Raw genomic sequence first — 20589 nt, forward strand, 5'->3', positions numbered from 1 at the left:
GGATTTTCTATACAAATTGAGGAGCTATTGAAGTGTACTCTGGTTTGTGTTGTCCCTTCAGTGACTGAGAACTCTAAACCAATTTGCAATCTGACAAATCCAACACCTTTTGAATAATGCAAACTAAGAAAGTGCTAATTGGTTTCCATGGTCATACCTACAGCTTTATTTAAATGGATTAGGAACATAAAGAAAAATACAGAATATATAACTACAGAGCCATTTAAATTATAATGAAAAACAGTCTAGTTGAATGAAGTGGGAAATAAAAGAACTGATGACAATAATTTAAATAGTAGGTAGTACAATGAGGACCTGCTTTGCATTAGATGCCATTTCAGATAGTTTGTGTACAATGTTTCTTATCCTGTCTTGGAAAACAAAAATCGGCACTAGAGAAGCTAATCAACTAAAAATAAAAATAATACCTAACATTTACCAAGAACTTATGTGTCAGACACTGTTGTAAGCATTTCACATTAGTAACTCATGTGATCCTCAAGAGAACCCCACGAAGTAGGTACCACTAGTATCCCCATTTCACAGATAAGATAACTTAGTCTCAGAACAATCAGCCATACTGATAGGCAACAGAAGAGCCAGGGTTTGGGCACAGATATGTCTCTAAATCATCTGCTCTTTCCACCTCTTTACTGTCCTAATCTCACATTTGCATACTTTGCATTCTCCCCAAGTTCTATAAATTGATGGAATTTTAAGTCATTACAAAATGGCTGATGTTAGAGCCTTTTGAAAATTTCAGGCAATCGTGTCCCTAAGGGCCTTTAACATAGTTAACATAAAATAATCAGTTTTATAAGAAGATGTTCCTACTTCTGTATTTGATATCACCCTTCATTCTCACAGTTCAACCCCAAGAAATGTCACTTGAAGTTACTTCTCTGGACAGTTTTTGAGATATTCAGCAATAAAATGAATCAGCAACCTCTAAAAGCAAAACTCTGTGTTACACTTATGAATTTCTGTCCTGATTTCAACCTTTTATTGCTAAAGTTTTTAGTCTAAATAAGTATTTTTCTCCCAACTCTGGCATGTTGCCTGATTCAACCAAATTGCTGTCCATATTTCTTTTGCTGGTAGCTGCTACCTGGCAATAAGCCATATGATGCCAGAGTGATTAAAGCCAGAATTTAGGTTTCAGGTAAGCACCCCTTCCTTGGATAATAGAAATGTTATATCCAGATCCTGGGTTAAGTCAACCCCTCTCCCACTGACCAAGTAACATAGTTTGGATGTCCACTCCAAATCTCATGTTGAAATGTAATCTCCACTGTTAGAGGCAGGGCCTGGTGGGAGGTGTTGGAGTCATGGGGCAAATTCCTCATGGCTTAGTGCCATCCTAGAGATAATGAGTGAGTTCTTGCAAGATCTGGTTGATTCAAAGTGTGTGGCACCTCCCCCACCTCCCTTGTTCTCACCTTCACCATGTGAGACCACTGCTCCTACTTCACCTTTTGCCATAAGTAACAGCTTCCTGAGGCCTCACTAGAGACTGAGCAAACGCTGGTGTCATGCTTCCTATACAGTCTGCAAAACCATGAGCCAATTAAACCTCTTTTCTTTATAAATTGCCCAGCCTCAAGTATTTCTTTATAGCAATGCAAATGCAGCCTAACACACCAAGTTTAGAGAAGGTAGCTGTCACATTCTAAAAAGGAATTTCAACAAGTTAAGCAAGCGAACCAAGCAAAAAGTAAGGGATGGCTGAGGGACTTAGTAAGTTTCATGCAAGAATAAAGGGAAACGATATTTATAGTTTTTCTCTAATGCAAAAGGCAATGCTTGGAACTTCACTACATTTATTAATTGCCCAGAACCACCCTGGAAGGGAGTTATTACTACTTCCATTAATAGATGTTAAAGAGACATGCCTGGGTGATGCAAGTGGTGACTAAGCTTGGACTTGCACCCAAGTCTGGTATGAAAGTCCTGTTTCTACTACCTCACATGCCTTCCTAAGGCAAAAAACAAACAAACAAACAAACAAACAAAAAACAGGAAAGAAGATTTAGAGTTGGACCAAAGAGCTGCTTTCAAATGTGGTTATAGAAGAAAAGCATGAGCCTTGTTCTACTTAACTCCACAAAGAAGAGTTGGGACTGTGGTAAAGAGATAAAACTTGAGATACAATAGAAATACTTTTCTAACACTAGACCTGTCTGAAAACAGGAGGAAAAATTCTGAGTTTCAGTCTCCTGTCATGAAAGGGGTCCAAGAAGCAGCTGAAGGGCCAGGTTTGAAGTCTTCTCTGGTCTCTAAAATAATTTGATCAGGCCATGCGCGGTGGCTCACACCTGTAATCCCAGCACTTTGGGAGGCCGAGTTGGGTAGATCACGAGGTCAGGAGATCAAGATAAGCCTGGCCGAGATGGTGAAACCCTGTCTCTACTAAAAATACAAAAATTAGCCAGGCATGATGGTGGGCGCCTATAATCCCAGCTACTCTGGAGGCTGAGGCAGATAATTGCTTCAACCCGGGATGCAGAGGTTGCACTGAGCAGACATTGCACCATTGAACTCCAGCCTTGGTGACAGAGCAAGACTCTGTCTCAAAAACAAAAAAAAAAGATAATAATAATTGGATCCTAAAATTCTAAGCAAAATTCATATTCTCTGAAAAATACTTGATATCAAGAACACTTCTTCTCAATAATCTCCATTCCTTCTCAGCTGTGCAACATTAAGAAGTTGGACTACTGTTCCTCAGTTTGCTTATTTGTGAAGCAGAAATAAAATCATTTTTATGCCACCTTTTAGAAGATTGAGGCGAACAGAAGATGATAAAACATTTGAAATTCTTAACCCATCATAAACTCCAAAGAGTGTTATTTACCTCTCCCTACATGTTTATGAGGTTCAAGTCAGTGTCAGAGCTGTCATGGAGGAACTTCCTGTCACAATGCCAAAAGCACAGTGAGTCTTGCTCATATGTGTGTGCCTGGATCACTCATTAGTGTGCATTTGCTGTTGACTCACATGTTTTCCTGCTTGTTCACTTTTTTTTTCTTTCTTTCTTTTTTTTTTTTTGGGGGGGGGAGACAGAGTCTTGCTCTTATCCCCTAGGCTGGAGTATAGTAGTACGATCATGGCTCACTGCAACTTCACCCTCCTGGGCTCAAAAAGGGATCCTCCCACCACAGCCTCTCGCATAGCTGGGACTACAAGCATGCGCCATCACACCCAGCTAATTTTTGTAGTTTTTGTCGAAATGGGGTTTTGGCATGTTATAGTTGTGAACCACTGAGCTAAAGGGATCCTCTTGCCTCGGCCTTCCAAAGCGCTGGAGTTACAGGTGTGAGCCACCGCATCCGGCCTTGTTCACTTTCAAAGAAAAAAACTGTAGTGTTTTGATGCATTGCTTTTAGGTCTTATGAAGTTTTTAGTTTTTTTTTTTTCTACACAAAAGCATAAACTTAGCTACTTATGTGCCATCCTCTTCCTCTAATTTTTCCATCCATGCTTTCCATCCATGCTTTCAACAAAGTATAACACTGTTCTATTTTATAGTTAATCATACATGTGCTACTCTCTTCCAAAGAGTGGTTATTGGCTGCAATCACTTTCTATTGACCTTATTTAATATACAAAATATTTTAGATGTGGAAAACTCTTACTGTTGTGGAGACCGTTAGAATCTTAGTTTCTGGTACCTACCCCCACCACCCCAAAAAACTGGAAGACTATTAAAAGAGAAAGAAATTTATGCCAAATACACATGACTATTAAGGGGCTTGGATATGATTTTTTAAAGTCATCTCTGAAGTTTAAGTAGATATTGATAGGAAAAAATGCCATTATAGAAGTATTCATCATACACACAATTTAACAAATAGATTCCATGCTTAAAGTAAGAAGACATAGATCAACTTTATTTGTGTGCAAAAAAGTGTAGGAATAGAAAATCAAAAGTCTAAGAATGTTTTATTTCATTTGAAAACAACATTTGTCATTTAAAACCCTGTTGTCTATCTATGGCCAGGTTGTTTTCAGGTCACTGTGGGGGTTCACACCAACTTACAGGATTCCAGCAACAAACTTATTTCAATCCACTGCACTGTGGCCTATAAAACATGCCTGGCCTCCCAACCTGAGAGGTGCCACTAGCAGTTTTATCTTTTTATCACTCTGACTATGCTTGTATAGAAGACATGGAGCCTCTCCTTATCGCTGCTTCTGGCTCTCAAGTTAAGAATGCGCCTCTGGAAGACTATGTTAAAAATATGCGGAATTTTGTTGTTGTTGTTGTTCTTTTATTTACAGAAACTACAAAACTGAACTTTGTGTATGTTCATGTGTGTGTATTTAAGGAGGCTAATTAACCAAAATGCCAAAAAATAAAAGCTTAAAAACCTCACAATTTGGATCTTACATCTCTAGGCATAAACATTTGACAAAAATAGGAAATAAATATTCATTGTGAGGAAGCAAAATGTTCTAAAATGATATAGATTCCCAAACACATATTCATCCACGTAATCTATAATACATGTACATAAGCATGCATAGGTATACACATAAATACTACATAAAATAGGAGAAATTTTAAAAACAGTATAAGTTAAATGTTTTTCTTTCATAGCATCTTGCATACATCTATACATTATAAAATGTAATTATATATCCATTTAAGATCATCAGTGTTTTATGTTATTTGTTCCATAAAAACACTACTGTAAATGTGGTAGAAGTAATAAATGAAAAGCATAGTCCCTTCATATGAATAAATACTTGCACATCTCTATTCAAGAAAAAGTGTTATCACATTCACCCTGATAAAATGATATAAAATTTATTTAATTGGTGGGGTGGGGGTGTGGTGACATGTAGGTTACAAAAGAAATAATAAAGTCCTTGTTAAGATGAGCTGAAAGTTTCTGTGACAAGGTAAAGTGCCCTGTACTGAAATAAATGCAGATTCTAAGATTTTCAGCTTTTAAAACAGATTACAACTTTCACTATTACTCTGAAATTTGCTTGCCTCAGATATACTCTAATACTTAGACTGCATAATATTCACCAATTTAGATGGATTACACCCAGAAATGAAGTCTTGGTGCTAGCATTACATTTAGCATCCATAAAAGTATAAGGAAGTAATCATCATGAATTGAAACTCCAACAAATAATTATTAAACCTCTACTATGTTGCAGGCAGATAAAATCGAATTTTAATATAAAACATTAGTAAAAATTAATTGAGACTCCTAAAACCCATTAAACAAAAGAATATAAAATGGACAAGGAAGAAAAAATTCTGTTAGATCTTGAGCTTCCTACTAGGTAGTAACATAAAAGTAGAATAGGCTCTGGAGTCAGACCGAACTGAGTTCTAATCCCACTTGCACAGTCAGCAGCTACAGAATTTTAGACAAGTTGCTATAAGACAGATGATAATGCCACATGGATTAAATAAGATAATGCATGAAAAGTACCTCACATAGTCCTTGCATGCTAGCAGATGCTCAATAAATAATGAGATTTTTTTCATTAAACACATAATTGGTAACATCCATGGGAAAATATTAACTCTACCCCTGTACTTAGAATATAAAAAATTCTTAGTAAATGTTTGCTGAATGAATGAACACTGAGTGAAATCCAAACTGTGCAGAGGCACACAACAAAGCTGTGACAAGGCTGGAACACTTTCCTCTGTCTCCATTCCCCTGAGATGAATTTCCTAGGAAACAAATTTTACCTTTGTAGTTGTTGTTGCTTTGCATCTGTGGTTGTTTAAATACTTTAAGATCAATATAATTTTTTTTCCTGACTGCTAGTATCATTTCCACAGAGAGAATCAACTTTTATATTATTTTATATTTAACTTTTATATTCATCAACTTATAAGACATTATTACAATGTTCCAAAGTTCTGCTTATCTGGTCCCCCCAAAATTATGTCAGGTTGGTAGAGCAAAGGATTGTCAGGTGTTTTGGCAGCAAACCAGATCGAGATCAGGATACAGTCAGGGTTCTGGGATAAGAACGCATTCCATAGGTTTCCCTCAGCCTTCAATCCCCCCTTAAACTAACAGGCCCTTTTGCACTTTTCCATCATGATTAACATTCCCAAGTTCTCCCTGGCATAGGACCAGTCTTCTAGTCATCGCCTTCTGTAAGCCCCGGCACGGTGGTGAAGTCAAACGTGGAAGAAACCATGAAAGACTAGTTCTGGGCCTGAGTCCTTGCTTTGCTCTGCCATTAGTAAGGTATGTGATATGTGATATGAATTTCAACTAGTTCTCTGTTTTCTCTTTTGTTGAAAGAGACAAAATGTTCGTCATTAAAATCGTGGGTTTTGCAGTTAGAAGTGTGTGGTTTCACACCCTGCCTTTCCCATTTAAGAGCATTATAACTTTACACAAATTACTTAACTGCTTTCTATACCTCAGTTTCTTGATTTATGAAATGGAAATTAATAATAGCATCTCATTTGATAAGGGTCAATGAGACATCTCTAATATAATTATCAGAGCACAAAGCACATGGTTGGTTATTGTCATCCTTATTATCATTCTTATAATATTATCAAGTGTCTTTCACAGCTATAATTATAATCCTCCATACAGAAACTCTACCTTGTTTACAAGTCTAGAAGTCAGGACTACACAGCAATGAATTAGAAAACAAAAACAGAAAATATAATTGAGATAAAAAAGAAGTAAGGGGAGACAGGAACTACCAAATGCACAGTAGTGAAACAGAGTGGATGTAATATAAAGATGTAGACAATATTATTAAAGAGAACCCAAGTTCATTTGAGATGCTAGAACACTCAGAAACATAGTAAATTCGCATTTAACTAAAGGTGACATACGAATAGAAACCACTTTATACATCAGAGGCATTTTCCCCAATATATATAAACACATTTTACTCTACATCTTTAAAAATACACAATATCATATTTCATTAAGTTTGAGTCTAAATCTATAAATTAGATGCACATGTCTTGTTCCTTTAAGTTTTCTGCAGGAAAAAAAAATAAAAGCAATATATCCTCTGCCCTTGATCTCCAGTTCAAAGCACATATGACACGGAAGCTATATAAATCACAGTGCTCGGTCGAATTAGTTTGAGAGTTTTAGAATCTGAATTATCACATAAGAAGCCCCCAAAGAAACAGTGAATACAAGCACAACTGTAAGATTTGGGGAAGCTAAAATTAACCATGAAGCAAAGGAAATTTATTCATGGAATGCTCTTAGTTCTGTCAATTTGTTTTACAGAAATCAGAGAATTTTATTGTTTTAAAATTAATGACTATAAAATAAAAGTCAGAAATAATCAGTGCAAAGGAATATTTTAAAATACAACACAAAACAAAAATGCTTCTTAAGGCTGACCTAAGGCTCTTCTAACTCAATACTTAAGAGACAGAATCAGTGGAAAGAAAATAAATTACATCAGAATTTTTTAAAAAGCCATCTACCAGAAATCAAGAGGCTATGATAAATCTATAATCTGTCTGGTTCATAGGGAGAGAAAACGACAAATTTGGCAAAGCACGAAACTGGGAAAAATAATAACCTAGCCATTTCAGAATTGGTTTTCTAACATTATTTTTTCTAGAAAAGTCAATTCTTCGTTGTTGAATTTGTTTTATATAATCAAGATCAAATGACTAGGAATCAGGGGTATTAAAATCAAAAGTGAAGAAATTTGTCTTGCTTTCATCTAAATATGAAATTTATGTATTTCTTTTCTCTTTCAAGGGTAATACCCTAAACTTGACCCTTCGGTTCTTGTCCTCTCTCTAAGGTACTGTGTGTTCACTAATTTTAATTTTACTAAGAACTGCTTGTCCCCTGATTTCTGTTTCAAACCAATGTCTAAATGTTGCACTAGTAGTATGCTCCTGCTGTTAATGACTGTTATGTTATAATGAATATTGGGGCTTGTGAGTCAGTAAGATGAAGAAGAACATGCTATGCATCTGATCTAGAAAACATGTGGACTGCTAGTAGTCCTAAGGCAACCAATGTTTGACATCTCATGTTATGAATCCAGGGGCATATGGGTCAGATTCAATAGTCAGGCTAGAATGATGGTATTTTCTAGGTTATCTGTGACATTGATAGCCATTCTTTTTAGCTGACCGTTTACACCTCAAACTGAAAACAGTAACAGCAGCAAAATTGTATTGTAATAATATCATAAAACTATTAAGATTTTTATATGTTTTCCCATACAAAATATAACACCAACACCGACACCAGATATTTAAGAGACATAACCTAAAGGAAGCTAGATCGGACGGCAGCCTCATTAGAATCCACAACTTATTTCTCTGCTTGAAGTATTACATAGTTTAAATTATCTTATCAAATCAAAATGAGGAGCTGTAAGGATTAGAAAAAATCAGAAAAAGACAAATCCTGGCATAGAGATGCTAGCATAAGCCATCATATCTTTATTGAAATAAACTGTTGGTTATAAGTGGGTCCTTGGCAGAAGGGGACAAACAAAGTTAAGACATTGTCCAGCTCCTTGAAAGTGGTCTCCATGTTTCATCAAAATAAGAGAGTCTTAAGATTTACAAATGGTATTCTATGCAATTTTTGTATTCATTTATACCATAAAAATAGTGCAAGGCAGCATCCCCAATGTATGCATAATTATGAAAGTTACTATATGATTAGAAAACAATTGTTTCAAAATTTATGTGTTTTCAAATTTACTTTGAATTTAAAAAGAAAAATTTATTTTATTTAACGCTCTTAGTAATTAAAATAGTGTGACTTCCTAAAGACTGTTGTCTCATCTTCTATTTCAAAGCAAACTGTACTCAGAATTAGCTACGATCTATTGTCTGTGTCAAGAAAGAATGTGTTTTAACTGATAAGTGGTTTATGTTTAATAGTATAGCACCAAAATAGGCTGAAAAAAGAATAATCAGCTTACTCTCTATTATCATAAAACTACAATATTGCCTCTAACATATTTCAAATCTGGAAAGTTATTTGATTAAAAAGTAACATTTTGATAAGTAAGAGAAAAAATATTTAATAACACGATCATAATTTATATTTACTTTCTTACTTTCAAAGAATTTCATCACTTTAATGATAATGTAATATTGTTTTTTTCTTATAAGGGCTAATAACATTTCACAACCTGAAACATGAACTTCAATGCAAATTTGAATAATTGCTGTTTCACTATAAATTGCTGCAGTGGAGAACATTAGCTATTTGAGAACTGACATCTAACATCTGCAAGAATTGTGACTTTCAAACACACTGGCCATCAATAAATATCACTTGTTACTAACTTTAACAGTATTTCTACAAACAAAGAGACCCACCTCAGGCTCAGGACCAACAATTGCTCCTTTGACTTCAGCAGCTCTCCCACTTTAAAACTGGCATAGCCCAAGAAACTTCGCTGAAAATAACAGAAAGAATGGTTTCATTAACTTGAGGTTCTTTAATATTTTTGCTGTCACATCAATCAAACAAAATTAGTCTTTAGAAGAATAAAATATTAAATATATTAGCCTGACAAATATTTCAGTAACAGAGATAAAATTATCAATAATATATCTACCTCATGGGGTAGGATTAAAGGGTGAAAATGTATCATTTTCCCTAAAAGAAAAGAGACCAACAGGCTAGAAAATAACAAGAGGTAAAATACAGCACCCAGAGTTGTTTCACTAACTATAATTTTCTCTGCACATGAAAACCGAAGGAAAATAAAGGATGATATATTTTCCATATTTACCAATGCTGTTGTTCCTCTTATTAGAATTCCTCAAATCACTGACAGCAACAACTTTGTATTCCAGATATGAGCAAATCTGTTAGTTGGAGCTATTTTTATGTGGGACTTTGTACAAGTTATAAATAGAAATGTTATATTTTTCCCCCGTCACAGCAATGTTTAAAAGCATTTTTCCTTTGTTATTTCTTTACTAGCATGGGACAATTTCATTCTAATACACGAAAGAAAATGGCACTTATTCAGTTACATTTTTTTAAATTGCTTTTTTAGCCTATTATATTAGGTGTTGATGACCTATGAATATCTGCTTTCTACTCTTTTTGACTCAATGTAAAGAATAAAACTCCAAATTGTTTTTTTTCTTTCCCAGGATAAAAAACCTATCATCTCTTTCTAATATCCTTGGCTACTTCTGACTTAAAAGTCACAATATTATGGGATAAATAACATGAAAAAGAGCTCTCATTCTTCCCTTAAGGTCAAGGAGTAAATATGAAAATATCAAACCCATGTTATTTCTTATGCCACTGCAGCCTAACAAAATGTAAATACTCCACAATAAGTCAATGCTACTTCTTCCAGAACAGTCCCTCATCATAGGTCTGCTGCCGAGCTACACTAGAATGAGAGGCTGGACAAAGAATTTGAAGGTAATGGCATCTTTTCGAGGTAAATAGGAAATTATTTCACACATGAAAGGCTACATCCACACTCAGAGACTGCTAGGCAGAGGAAAGAAAAGCTTCAAGTCGGAATTTTTCTCCCTCTTTTAAAATCTTTAACTTAGATTAGCTGGTCCTAAAAGGCTTAAAATCAAACATTTGGTAAAACACGCTGGTCATGGTGGCTCACGCCTGTCATGCCTATAATCCCAGTGACCCTGGAGGCTGAGGCAGGAGGATTGCTTGAGGCCGGGAGTTCAAGGCTGCAGTGAGCTAAGATTGCATCACTGCACTCCAACCCAGGAGACAGAATGAGACCTCATTTCTTAAAAAGAAAGAAAAGGAAAGGAAAGAAAAGGATAGGAAAGGCAACTCGGTTCTGAAGGAGATACCCAAATATTGCTAATGATAAACCCAATTAATTGACTTAAAATTCAAAGAGCTGGTTTAGACACAAAGTCACCAAAGCCTGAAAAATCTGAGACCAAATTATCTGATGAGGAACATTAGGCAAAAAATAGATTTGTGGAAACAAGCTCTGATGATAGGACCATGAGTGATGAAGTAGAGTGAATAGATAAAGAAGGAAGTTTGTGAGCTGTATCAGCAAAGCATGCAGAAATTAGGGTGACTTTTCAGCCAGGGGCAGAGAGGACTCGGAAAGATCCTCCTGAATCAAAGTATTTATGTCACCTCACCAGAGACGCTTCTAAGACATCCCTATACGAAAGCACACTCCCCTCCCACATACACACTCCTCTATTCTCTATTCCTGTTTTATTTTTCTCTATTGACACTTATGACCACCTGACATATTATATATTTATTTTGCACCTCTCCAAAAAATAATTGAGAATTGAAGCTCTACAAAGAGCTTTCTTTTGTTTGCTGATAACCCCCCGCTGCATAGCACACAGTAGGTATCTGGTACATATTTACTGACAATGAATGAATGAATGAACAAATGGCATAGACACTGGCCTTTAAGTAAGTGATTCTATTACATATAGGAGAAAAGCTACTTTTGCAGCTATTTATAAACTACTGTTCACTGAAATGTGGAAAAGCAAAACAATTTTATAGTATGCAGATCGTATACTGCTGTAGTGAATTTTATTTTAGCATTTTGTATTTTAAAGAGATGTCGATCTTACTTTCTCCTTCACTGATAATCATAGCTTTTAAATTAAATTCCCACTCATTATTCACATTCAAAGAAAACTTTTAAGCAATCATAAATTTTATGAAACTCCAAAATTGCAAATTATTTTCTATTTGCCTTTTAAGATTTTGGAGGTATGGATGGTTTTAAAATTGATAAAGCTGGCTACACATGTCATGAGATTATTGCAGTCTTTTTGGCAATAAAAGTAGCAAACACCCCACAGTGGAATGTAGCAGCTAGAGACAGGTGGAATTGTTATTTTCAGACATAAACTATGGACTCACCATAAGGCACAGCTGCAAGTAAAATTTATGACCGCAAGCCATTGAATGTTTCTCCTGTTCACCAGACCAGGAGCTCCTGTAGAAGCAGAACCTTGGCTTGTCCATCTCCTAGCTGAGCCCAGTGTCTGGAACAGAGGACTGCACTGTGAGAGCATACAGTGTGCCAAGAACAATGCCCATGAGTCAGGTTTATCCATTACAACTGTCAGCCACTTGCTTGATCTCAAAGGATAATGAAAATGCTCACGAATAATAAAATCTGTTAAAAATCAATCTGGATAATGATGGCATCATACCATTACATTTTGTAAACTTGTCAGACAAGAGGAGGTATTATTTGGATACCAATGCTATCCTTTTTTTATCCTAAAAATAACTGTATATCAGGACTGCATGTTGTATAAACTACATTAATAAAATCAAAAAATGTGAAGACAATTGTTTTATGCTGCAACAACAAACAATGGGATTGCCTATACATTTACTTTCGAGCTGGTTTCTTGTTTTCTTCACCTCAGTATAAATAAAAGAAGGATTCTCCCACCCCCAAAGTTAGAAAATAAATCTTTTATCTATGTGAATACCCACTGAACACATTGTAAGAGAATGAGAAAAGAGTCTTCTCTATAGCACATGATGCTAATGTAAAAGAATAATTTAATATAAAGCTATTGTATATTTGCTATCACTGTCATGATAATCAAATAATTTAAGATAATTTATTTAATTTTTTAATATTTTAAATATAATTCAAGGGACAGTGTTTTCTGAATCTCCTTTGGTGCTGTTTCTATCAGGGGAAAATAAAGACAAAAAAGGGAAAGCTTCACTAGAGTTGGAGCTCAGAGGTCTGAAGTGTGGCTCTAAATCAGTTATTCTGTCCAAAAATGAAAATCTGGACAATTACATTACTTCTTCCAGCCCCCAGGCTCACCATCTACTGCTAAGCATTGTCACTTCTTATTTCCCTGTCTTCTCTCTTATGAAGTCTGCGGTCTTGAACAAGTTGCTCCACTACTCTAGGCCTTAGTTGCTGAAAAAAATGCCTATGATAACTTATCTTTCTCATAGTTATTGCTATGAGAAAATTAAAGAAATCCAGACAAACAAAGCATCTAGCCAGGAAAATAAAACGTCTCCCATAAATAGAACTTTGCATAGTGATTAAGATCATATAACCAGAAGTCAGATGCCTTAGAAGTATCTAATGTGCAGCTTAAACACTTTTGGGAAAAGGCAAAGTATTTTTTAAAAAGTCTATGAGAAATGCCTGCACTACAAAAAGAAAAATATATCTTTAAAAATAAATATGAGATTTGGGGGAAATATAACTTAGAATAAATTTTAGAAAAAAAGATGAAAAAAGATACAAAGGCCAAAAGGTACTATGTAGTTATGAATATTATTGTTGAGAAAATGTTACCTATGATCCCTTATAGCTGTAAGTAGTATTAGATTACACAGGATGTTTAAAGAACCTTAAGGATTAAGGCCCTGATAGTCTGTAGATAAGGAAATGGGGCCTCTAAGAGTAAACTGGCTTACACATGTCACAGAACTAGTCAATCTGCAGAAGGCAAGTTAGAACCCAGGTTTCTTGCTTCTCTGTCCAGCATTCTTTCATCCCCACCATGCTGTGCCTCATTTATAGGACAGGTGGCAATTCCCTTTCCGTCTGACAGACTCTCTGCCTGCACGACATGCAGCTCTAACCTTTCTTGCCTGCTCATGACAACTCAACACTCAGTTATTCTGGTGCAAGAACCCCAAAGCAGATAATCATTAAATTGTTTGCTGCATGATTTCCATCACTCTCACCTAGCTGGAGAGTAATATCAAACAGGGTGAAAAAAAGTGGTGCATCTGTCAGAATCCCTGGCCTCTCTCTACAGGGAGTGTCCACATGAATAGTGTAACCCACCAGCCCCTGCAGCCACTCCCAGCAAGTCACAGATATCCAGACTGCTCACTAGGATTTGACATCTCCATGCAGCAGATCCTTTGTGGCTCCCCAGTCACCTTTAAGGGGGTCAGAGAAGGTACAACACCATACATATGGCCACAGCTGGCCAAACCTCCATCATTCATGTCCTTCTCACAAAGTCTGTATTCAAAGCACAGGACTTTTTTTTATATTACAATTTGCATGGACCTCCTCAAATTTATTCAACTATTATCCAGAGCTGTGCTATTCAATGGGTAGCCACTAGCTTTAGCACGTAAAATGTGGCTACTCCAAGTTGAGATGTACACTCAGTATAAAGTACACACTGAATTTAGAATGCTTAGTATGAAAAAAGAAATATGAATATATAATTTATTGTATTGATTAAACTTTGGAATAATATTTTGCATATACTGGGTTAACTAAAATATATTAAAATTAATTCAGCCTGTTTCTTTTTACTTTTTAAAAACACAGCCACTTGAAAATTTAAAATTACATATGCGGCATGCATTTTGTGACATACATTATATCCATTGAACACTGCTGGTTTAGAGGTTAAATGAATATATCAATAATATTTTGACTTATCATCATAAAACAACACACAGGAACTATGGTATAAGTTTTAAAAGGTCTTTGAAAAGTTGAAGTTTCTATCATAAGACTGATACACAACATCTCTTACACATAACTTACAGGCAGGCCTTTTCATAGCCCCAGTACTTTTTTTTTTTTTTCTGTAAACCATAACAGGTATGGTTATATTATTTCCTACCCCATAGGAAGAGAAAAAGACTAAGTGAACTATTAACATTGAAAAATACATCAAAAAGAAAAAATAATTGGGAAGAAATCTATTAAAAGTTGATGAATAGCCCAAAGGAAACATTAAAAAGCACTTTAAGGTAAAGTCATTTATTACAGAATTTTATCTTTACTTGTGAATATACCTCAAAAGGTCTAAGAGCACATATTAGTATTTGCTTGACTAAGTCATCAAGAAAATATTTGGGTGCATCCACTAAATTCTGTTTGAGAATGCAAAGAAACACACCTAACATATTTGAAAGATTACAATAAAAAATCTAAACTCCTTTAAAAAAAATTAGAGTACTTGAAGAGTAAAGCCCTTGTATGTTGTAATGACAGAGCCATTACTGGCTCTATGTCCTTGGCCAAGAGCTTAAACTCTCCGATCTGTTTTGTGGTGTCCAAGGAAATATTTTGAGGATTCGCTGATAGGATGTATATTAACAAGTGGTACTTCATAGGTGGTCAACATGTGTTAACTTCTCTCTCCGAAATAACATGTAATCTGAGGGTGTTAGGAAGTCAATGCATGCTAAATTGTTCCTTTTTAGACTTATTCTTACCGTGCTTGAACTTTAGTTCTGAAATCTTACCTGCCATTTTGAGTTCTGATGGGTCACAAAAGTTGTTAGATTTTTTACTGTATTATTACTGTAATTTCTAGAATCCCCCACCCATTTATTTCTGGTGGTTCTAACAATACATAAAATGGTTGGCAAAATAAAATCATGGTGTGCTTTTTGATTTATTCAATACATAGATCACAGATTTGCTAGCTTCCAAGCACAAAGCCAGGAATATTAGAAATAGAGACTTTGCTCTCATGGAGTACATCTAGCAGGAGTGTGGAGACATGACTAATTGCCTATCTAACATGCTTTCTGCCCATTCTTCATTACTAATAGCACCTTAGTTTTGTTTAAATGAGAATTGTACCCAGATTCTCTTCTAGCTAAGGACTTAGGCTCTCCCCAATACTATGTAAGTGACAGTATACAAAATGAAATTTCCCAGGAAGTTATTGTTTTCCAGAATTGAAGGAATAGGCCAGCTGAGCTTTTTGCCCTTTATTTTTCACTCAACCCAGAATGTGCTACCTGGGGTACCATGGCCAGTCTGTGCAATTCTCTAAGAAAGAAGGACCAGGAAGATGGATAGAGTCTGGTTGCTTCAAGTCACTTTTGAGTAGCTGAAGCCCTGGACAATTTTCCCAAGACTTCTATAACATGAGAAAAACAAACCCATTAATTAGCTTTAAGCCAGTTTGTCACGTTGCTTGCCTTAGGGTACATTCCTAATTGCAAAAATAGGCATGTCACAGGATACCAATTGAGATTTCTCTTTTAGTCCAGGAATTATAGCCGAGTTTTTTCAAAGATGAAGGCGCAATGTAATAAATGTACCCCATTGCATGTTCAAAGAACCTTCAGTGTTTGAGGCCAGCAATCTCATTAACATGCCTTGATGAGGAGCCAGTATAGAGACGCTGGTCTATAAGTAGCCACAATATACCCAGTTAATATAAAGCTAGGGCTAGAAGAGAGGAGAGGTCAGCATTTAGGAAGGTGTCCGATTTCAGAGATGTGGCTAATTTCTCTCTTAATCATCCCCCAGGAAAATATCTTTATCCTCAAAGCTGAAGCCAAGAGGGTCTGGTGCCAAAAATCACTTATAAAGCCTAGAGGTGTCTAAACCATGTTTACCTCCACTGGGAACTGATTGTCTCTCCTTTGAGAATCATTGAATATGATCCAGTGCCTGAAGCTGCTGGCACTCATAGAAAGGATCAGCAGAGAGATGGCTGAGTCGAAAGAGGAAACCACACAATGGAACAGCCTGCATTTCTTCCATGTGGGATGGCAAGTACATGTGAGTTTCATGTATTTGGACAGCACAGGAAGTGGCTGACCTGTAGTCATGTGCTTGAATGGTAGATCTCACAACAAGTGGTTGTGGAATGGGGGTGGGCAGTGGAGGAAGTGGGCCCACAGCCAGGTCCCCCATGGTAGGCAATTATGCTATGGAGAGAACCTGACAAGGTCCTCAGAAATATCTATAGCTGTGCCCATCAGAGAGCCAGCAAATCAGTATCTGCCACATAGAGGACTCTTAACAGGTAGCCATTGCCTGAGAAGCATCAAGTCTAGCAGTAAGAAAACCTTGCCCTCACCAGGGGCAAGCCCAGAATAAACCTCTGTCTCCCTACTCCTTCCTCTTTGCTGCCACAACTGAGGAATCAAAAGAAGAAAGGGCAGGACATGTGTGGGACTCACATTAGGCTTCCTCCCCACTGCACGTTGCTAGAGTCACAGAAAGTCTAGCCCGTAGGGGGAAATGGTGGGAGGAGGTAGAAGAAAATAAAATCAGAAAAGAGACTCAAGGTTTAAAATAATTAAGATGGATTCCCAAGAACATGAGTGAGAGAAAAAAATTGGAGCAATCTACACGACTGGGCCAAAATATCATTAAAGCTTCAAGCAAGGGGGATTCAACACAAGAGCAGTGGTGGAGTGGGGTCGGGGCAGGCAGTGAACACAGGAGAAAAAAATTAAACCAGCTAAGCTTCCTTGAACCTTGATAAATAAATGGAACACCTTGATAGAATAATGTATTACCCATATTAATAGTTTAAAAAGTCTCACATTTTATGAAGCAGTGCCATGGGTGTGATGAGAGTGTGCATTTAGGATGGAGGGTCCAGTTGGAAGCAGGGCCCCAGGGTGGTACTAGTGGAAACATGTGAGCTGGGCCCTGAGCTGTGGAAGGGAGCCCTCTCCCCATGAAGTGCAGCAGCCCAGGCTGACAGAGGGCCATCTGCCTGTGTCTGTGGAGGCCTGAGGCTGGGGAGAACTTTCTGGATGCACTGGAGGAACTAAATGAAGGTTTGTGTAGTCAGCACAGAGATTGGTAGTAGAAGTGAATGGCACAAGAGGTTGAAGGCAGAAAAACTGCAAGGACTCCCTCAAGTCAAAGCAGTTACTCAACTAGTCCCAAGAAAGAGATGAGAGGCTTGTGTTAGGCATGAGAAAGCAAGACATCGCCCTTTTCCCTCTGCTTCTTCACTAACAGCTGCAGAGATAACTGACATTCTGCTCAGTCAAGTCAAACTTTGGTGCATGTTTTTGGAGTCCTTCCTTGGCAGGTTTGAGAAAGTGGCTGTGTTCAATGAGAAAATTAATGGTACCTAGTACAGTGCCCTACACACTGACTGGAAGAAGGTTGTCAAGTACCTGTAGGATTTCAGGGAATTTCAAATAGCTCTTCCAGTTGGCTCAGCCCCAGGGCTTCTTAGACCTAATTAACTTCTGGTCTTTTTCCTCCTCTCTGAACACACAGATCGCAGGGATTCAGTCTGTGGGCTACATCTTTTAGGAGCTGCCACCGCCTACTCTAGCCTTGTCTAAGCAGAAAGCACCCAGTACCTTCTTGTTCTTCTGTAAATTCTGAATGCTAGAGAGGCAATAGTTCAGTGCAGCAAGAAAACCTCAGCAGGATTTTCCAACATTGGACTGAACAGTGGTGGCTGCCTCTCTTTTGACCTTCATTACAGTGTTTAAGTGGCAGGAAACAGAAAATACCACAATCCTATGGCTGGTTCTCTTCCTCCTTCCTGAAGCGGTAGAGATCACATCTGTAATTTCCCTCACCTCCTGTTGGTCCAGAAATCTTGGTTGTGAATCACAGTTCAGCTACCTGCAGGGCAACATCTAGGCTCATCTCTAGCCAGCCGAACTAAATATGAATTCACTTGAGGATGATTTTCAGGAAACAACAAAAAAATGAATTCCATGCAATTCAGCAAATATGTGACAGTGCCTCCTCGAAGAGCCACACCCTGTTAATGTAATTCAATTTTATTTGTCAGTTACCAAGCAGGAGGCCAGAGAAAATCCAAATGATTAATTTAGAAGCGATGTGTGTGCCTTCTGGAAACATTAGAAACACTTACCCCAACTTCTGGCGGGGGATCCTTATGTTCCGGTAGGACACTGGTTCGAACCTGTGGAGAAAAACATTTTCTGTAAGACTTTGGAGTAGAAACTAGTGCAGAAGCCTCGCACAGGTGCTGGGTTTCAATTTCCTACATCTCGCGTCAATTCAGACTCTGTGGTTAATCATTAATGAATTCACCTGTGTGCAACACCTGCGGCAGTGCAATGAAGCTGTGCTGTTACAGTTCCTGAACTTCCTGGACAAAGCTGCCTGGAACCTCACTCCATCTCTTTATCTAATACAGATATATCCAGGATTTAGGCAGATCTCTTTACTCTCCTAAAAAGGCAATCTTCATTCAACATTCAGGGCAAGGAAAGAGCTGGTATAGAGAAAGCAATTCCATGCATGCGCAATGAGTGTTCCCAATACAAAGAAATGATAAATGTTTGAAATTATGGATATGCTAATTACCATGATCTGATCACAATATATTACATGTATTGCAATGTCATTATGTACCTCATAAGTATGTACAATTATGTGTCAATTTTTTTAATTAAAAAAATATTCTCTGAATGAGCGCCCACACTCATGCTTCTTATAGGAGATCTTTCCCACTTGAGAATTCTGGGCCAAATTAACAGATATCATCATCTGAATTTACTGGAAAAGTAATTCTCAATTGTGGGAGGGGGAATAATGTAAAGGAACCGGTTATCTGGGCAAGCTTTCCAAAAAGGTGTTCTAGCTGAAACACTAACTCCTTAGATAATCAAGAGACATGTATCTTCAACTGAGTGGTGATTTTCAATCCTGGCTGTACATTAGAATCACCTGGGGACCCTTTCAAACTCTTGGTGCGCCTCCATGCCCCCAGATATTCTGCTTCCAATGTACAGCTACTGACTCTACGGTTCTCTTAAGAAAACACATTTCAAATAAAAAAAAAAATCGTGATTACCTTTCTTGCTTCAGAAAAAGATAGGGAACATAAGAAAAAACAAGAAACATATCTAGTATGTCTTAATTTGAAATAAAGATGAGTTAAACAAGTTAAATGAATATAAAGCAATATACAAGCACATCCTGTCTACTTGGAGAGAAAGGGGATTGGAGGGGAAGAATCAGGAAGCAACAGCCTAAAACACTTAAAGGATCAACATTTTAAGGGATCATTTTAACAAAATCCCTTTATGCATACTTCTCTTCAAATCCCTTAAGTCTTGACATACCTGACCATACCAGGTCAATCCTCCCAGATTGAAGGGATGCTTCTAATACCCCTAATAATATTAAAAGACTTGAATCAGCTCCTCATGACCTGCTAATCTTGAACACAGTTGCCAAGTCCTTGAAAAAAGCAGCAAGCTATAATAAAATGTGCATTTGAACTTCTAGCTTAATGCTTTTTGTTTCTTTATGACAGATCCAGCACTATCGCTTGCACAATTTGTCAGTCATTATAACTCAAAATTGTTCATCCAAGCACAGAATAAATGACATGAGAGATCCCAACGGAGTAAACACAATTTGTAGAACACACTCAACTCTTCAACTCAGGACTGCATGACACAGCACTTGCTGGCTAAGAGCATTAGCAGTTTGGTGGCTGCATTAACATTTTTTGGCCCAGATTACCATTCAGTCCATTATCTGAAAGTCATCAGCTGGCCTCAAAGGACAAGGAAACTATATGCAAATAGTGGTCGTGGACAATGTATTGTGTGTGCAGGGATTATACATAGTATGTATAAATATGGTTTCTCCCTCTAACTCTGTATGTATATGTATAGTTTGTTATACTACATATATACATATTAGTATAAAGTGCTATACATATAATGAATACTCACAACATGCACCATATAATGCACATATGTGTACTATTATATACATTAATTTTTTAAAAAATTGACAGCCAAATAACATTTTCCAAAGATATACACTTAAGTTTACAAATAAAGTGAAAAGAAAAAGTCAGAAATTGGTAAGAGGGTCAATATACATAGACTTGTATAAAGTATTTGATTTGGATCA

General features: G+C 36.9%; 1 protein-coding gene across 8 annotated transcripts in view; it reads right to left on the bottom strand.

Annotated features, from left to right (window-relative positions):
* The window catches only part of INPP4B (inositol polyphosphate-4-phosphatase type II B), an 809117-nt gene that overhangs the window by 267574 nt on the left and 520954 nt on the right, over positions 1-20589 (bottom strand). For 7 of the 8 annotated variants that reach the window (XR_008679096.2, XM_055384744.2, XM_019025935.4 and 4 more), the window contains 2 exons: positions 18566-18616; positions 9329-9408 (listed from right to left, as the gene is read on the bottom strand). Coding sequence is in view for 3 of the 8 variants with exons in the window: in XM_055384744.2 (XP_055240719.1) it covers positions 9329-9408; positions 18566-18616 (131 nt within the window). In the remaining 5 variants the exon portion in view is untranslated. Of the gene's footprint in view, positions 1-9328; positions 9409-9747; positions 9767-18565; positions 18617-20589 lie in introns of those variants that run through there. The other variant, XM_055384749.2, reaches the window with a different exon arrangement.

This window comes from Gorilla gorilla, chromosome 3, assembly GCF_029281585.2.
Source record: "Gorilla gorilla gorilla isolate KB3781 chromosome 3, NHGRI_mGorGor1-v2.1_pri, whole genome shotgun sequence".
NCBI classification, from domain to species: domain Eukaryota; kingdom Metazoa; phylum Chordata; class Mammalia; order Primates; family Hominidae; genus Gorilla; species Gorilla gorilla.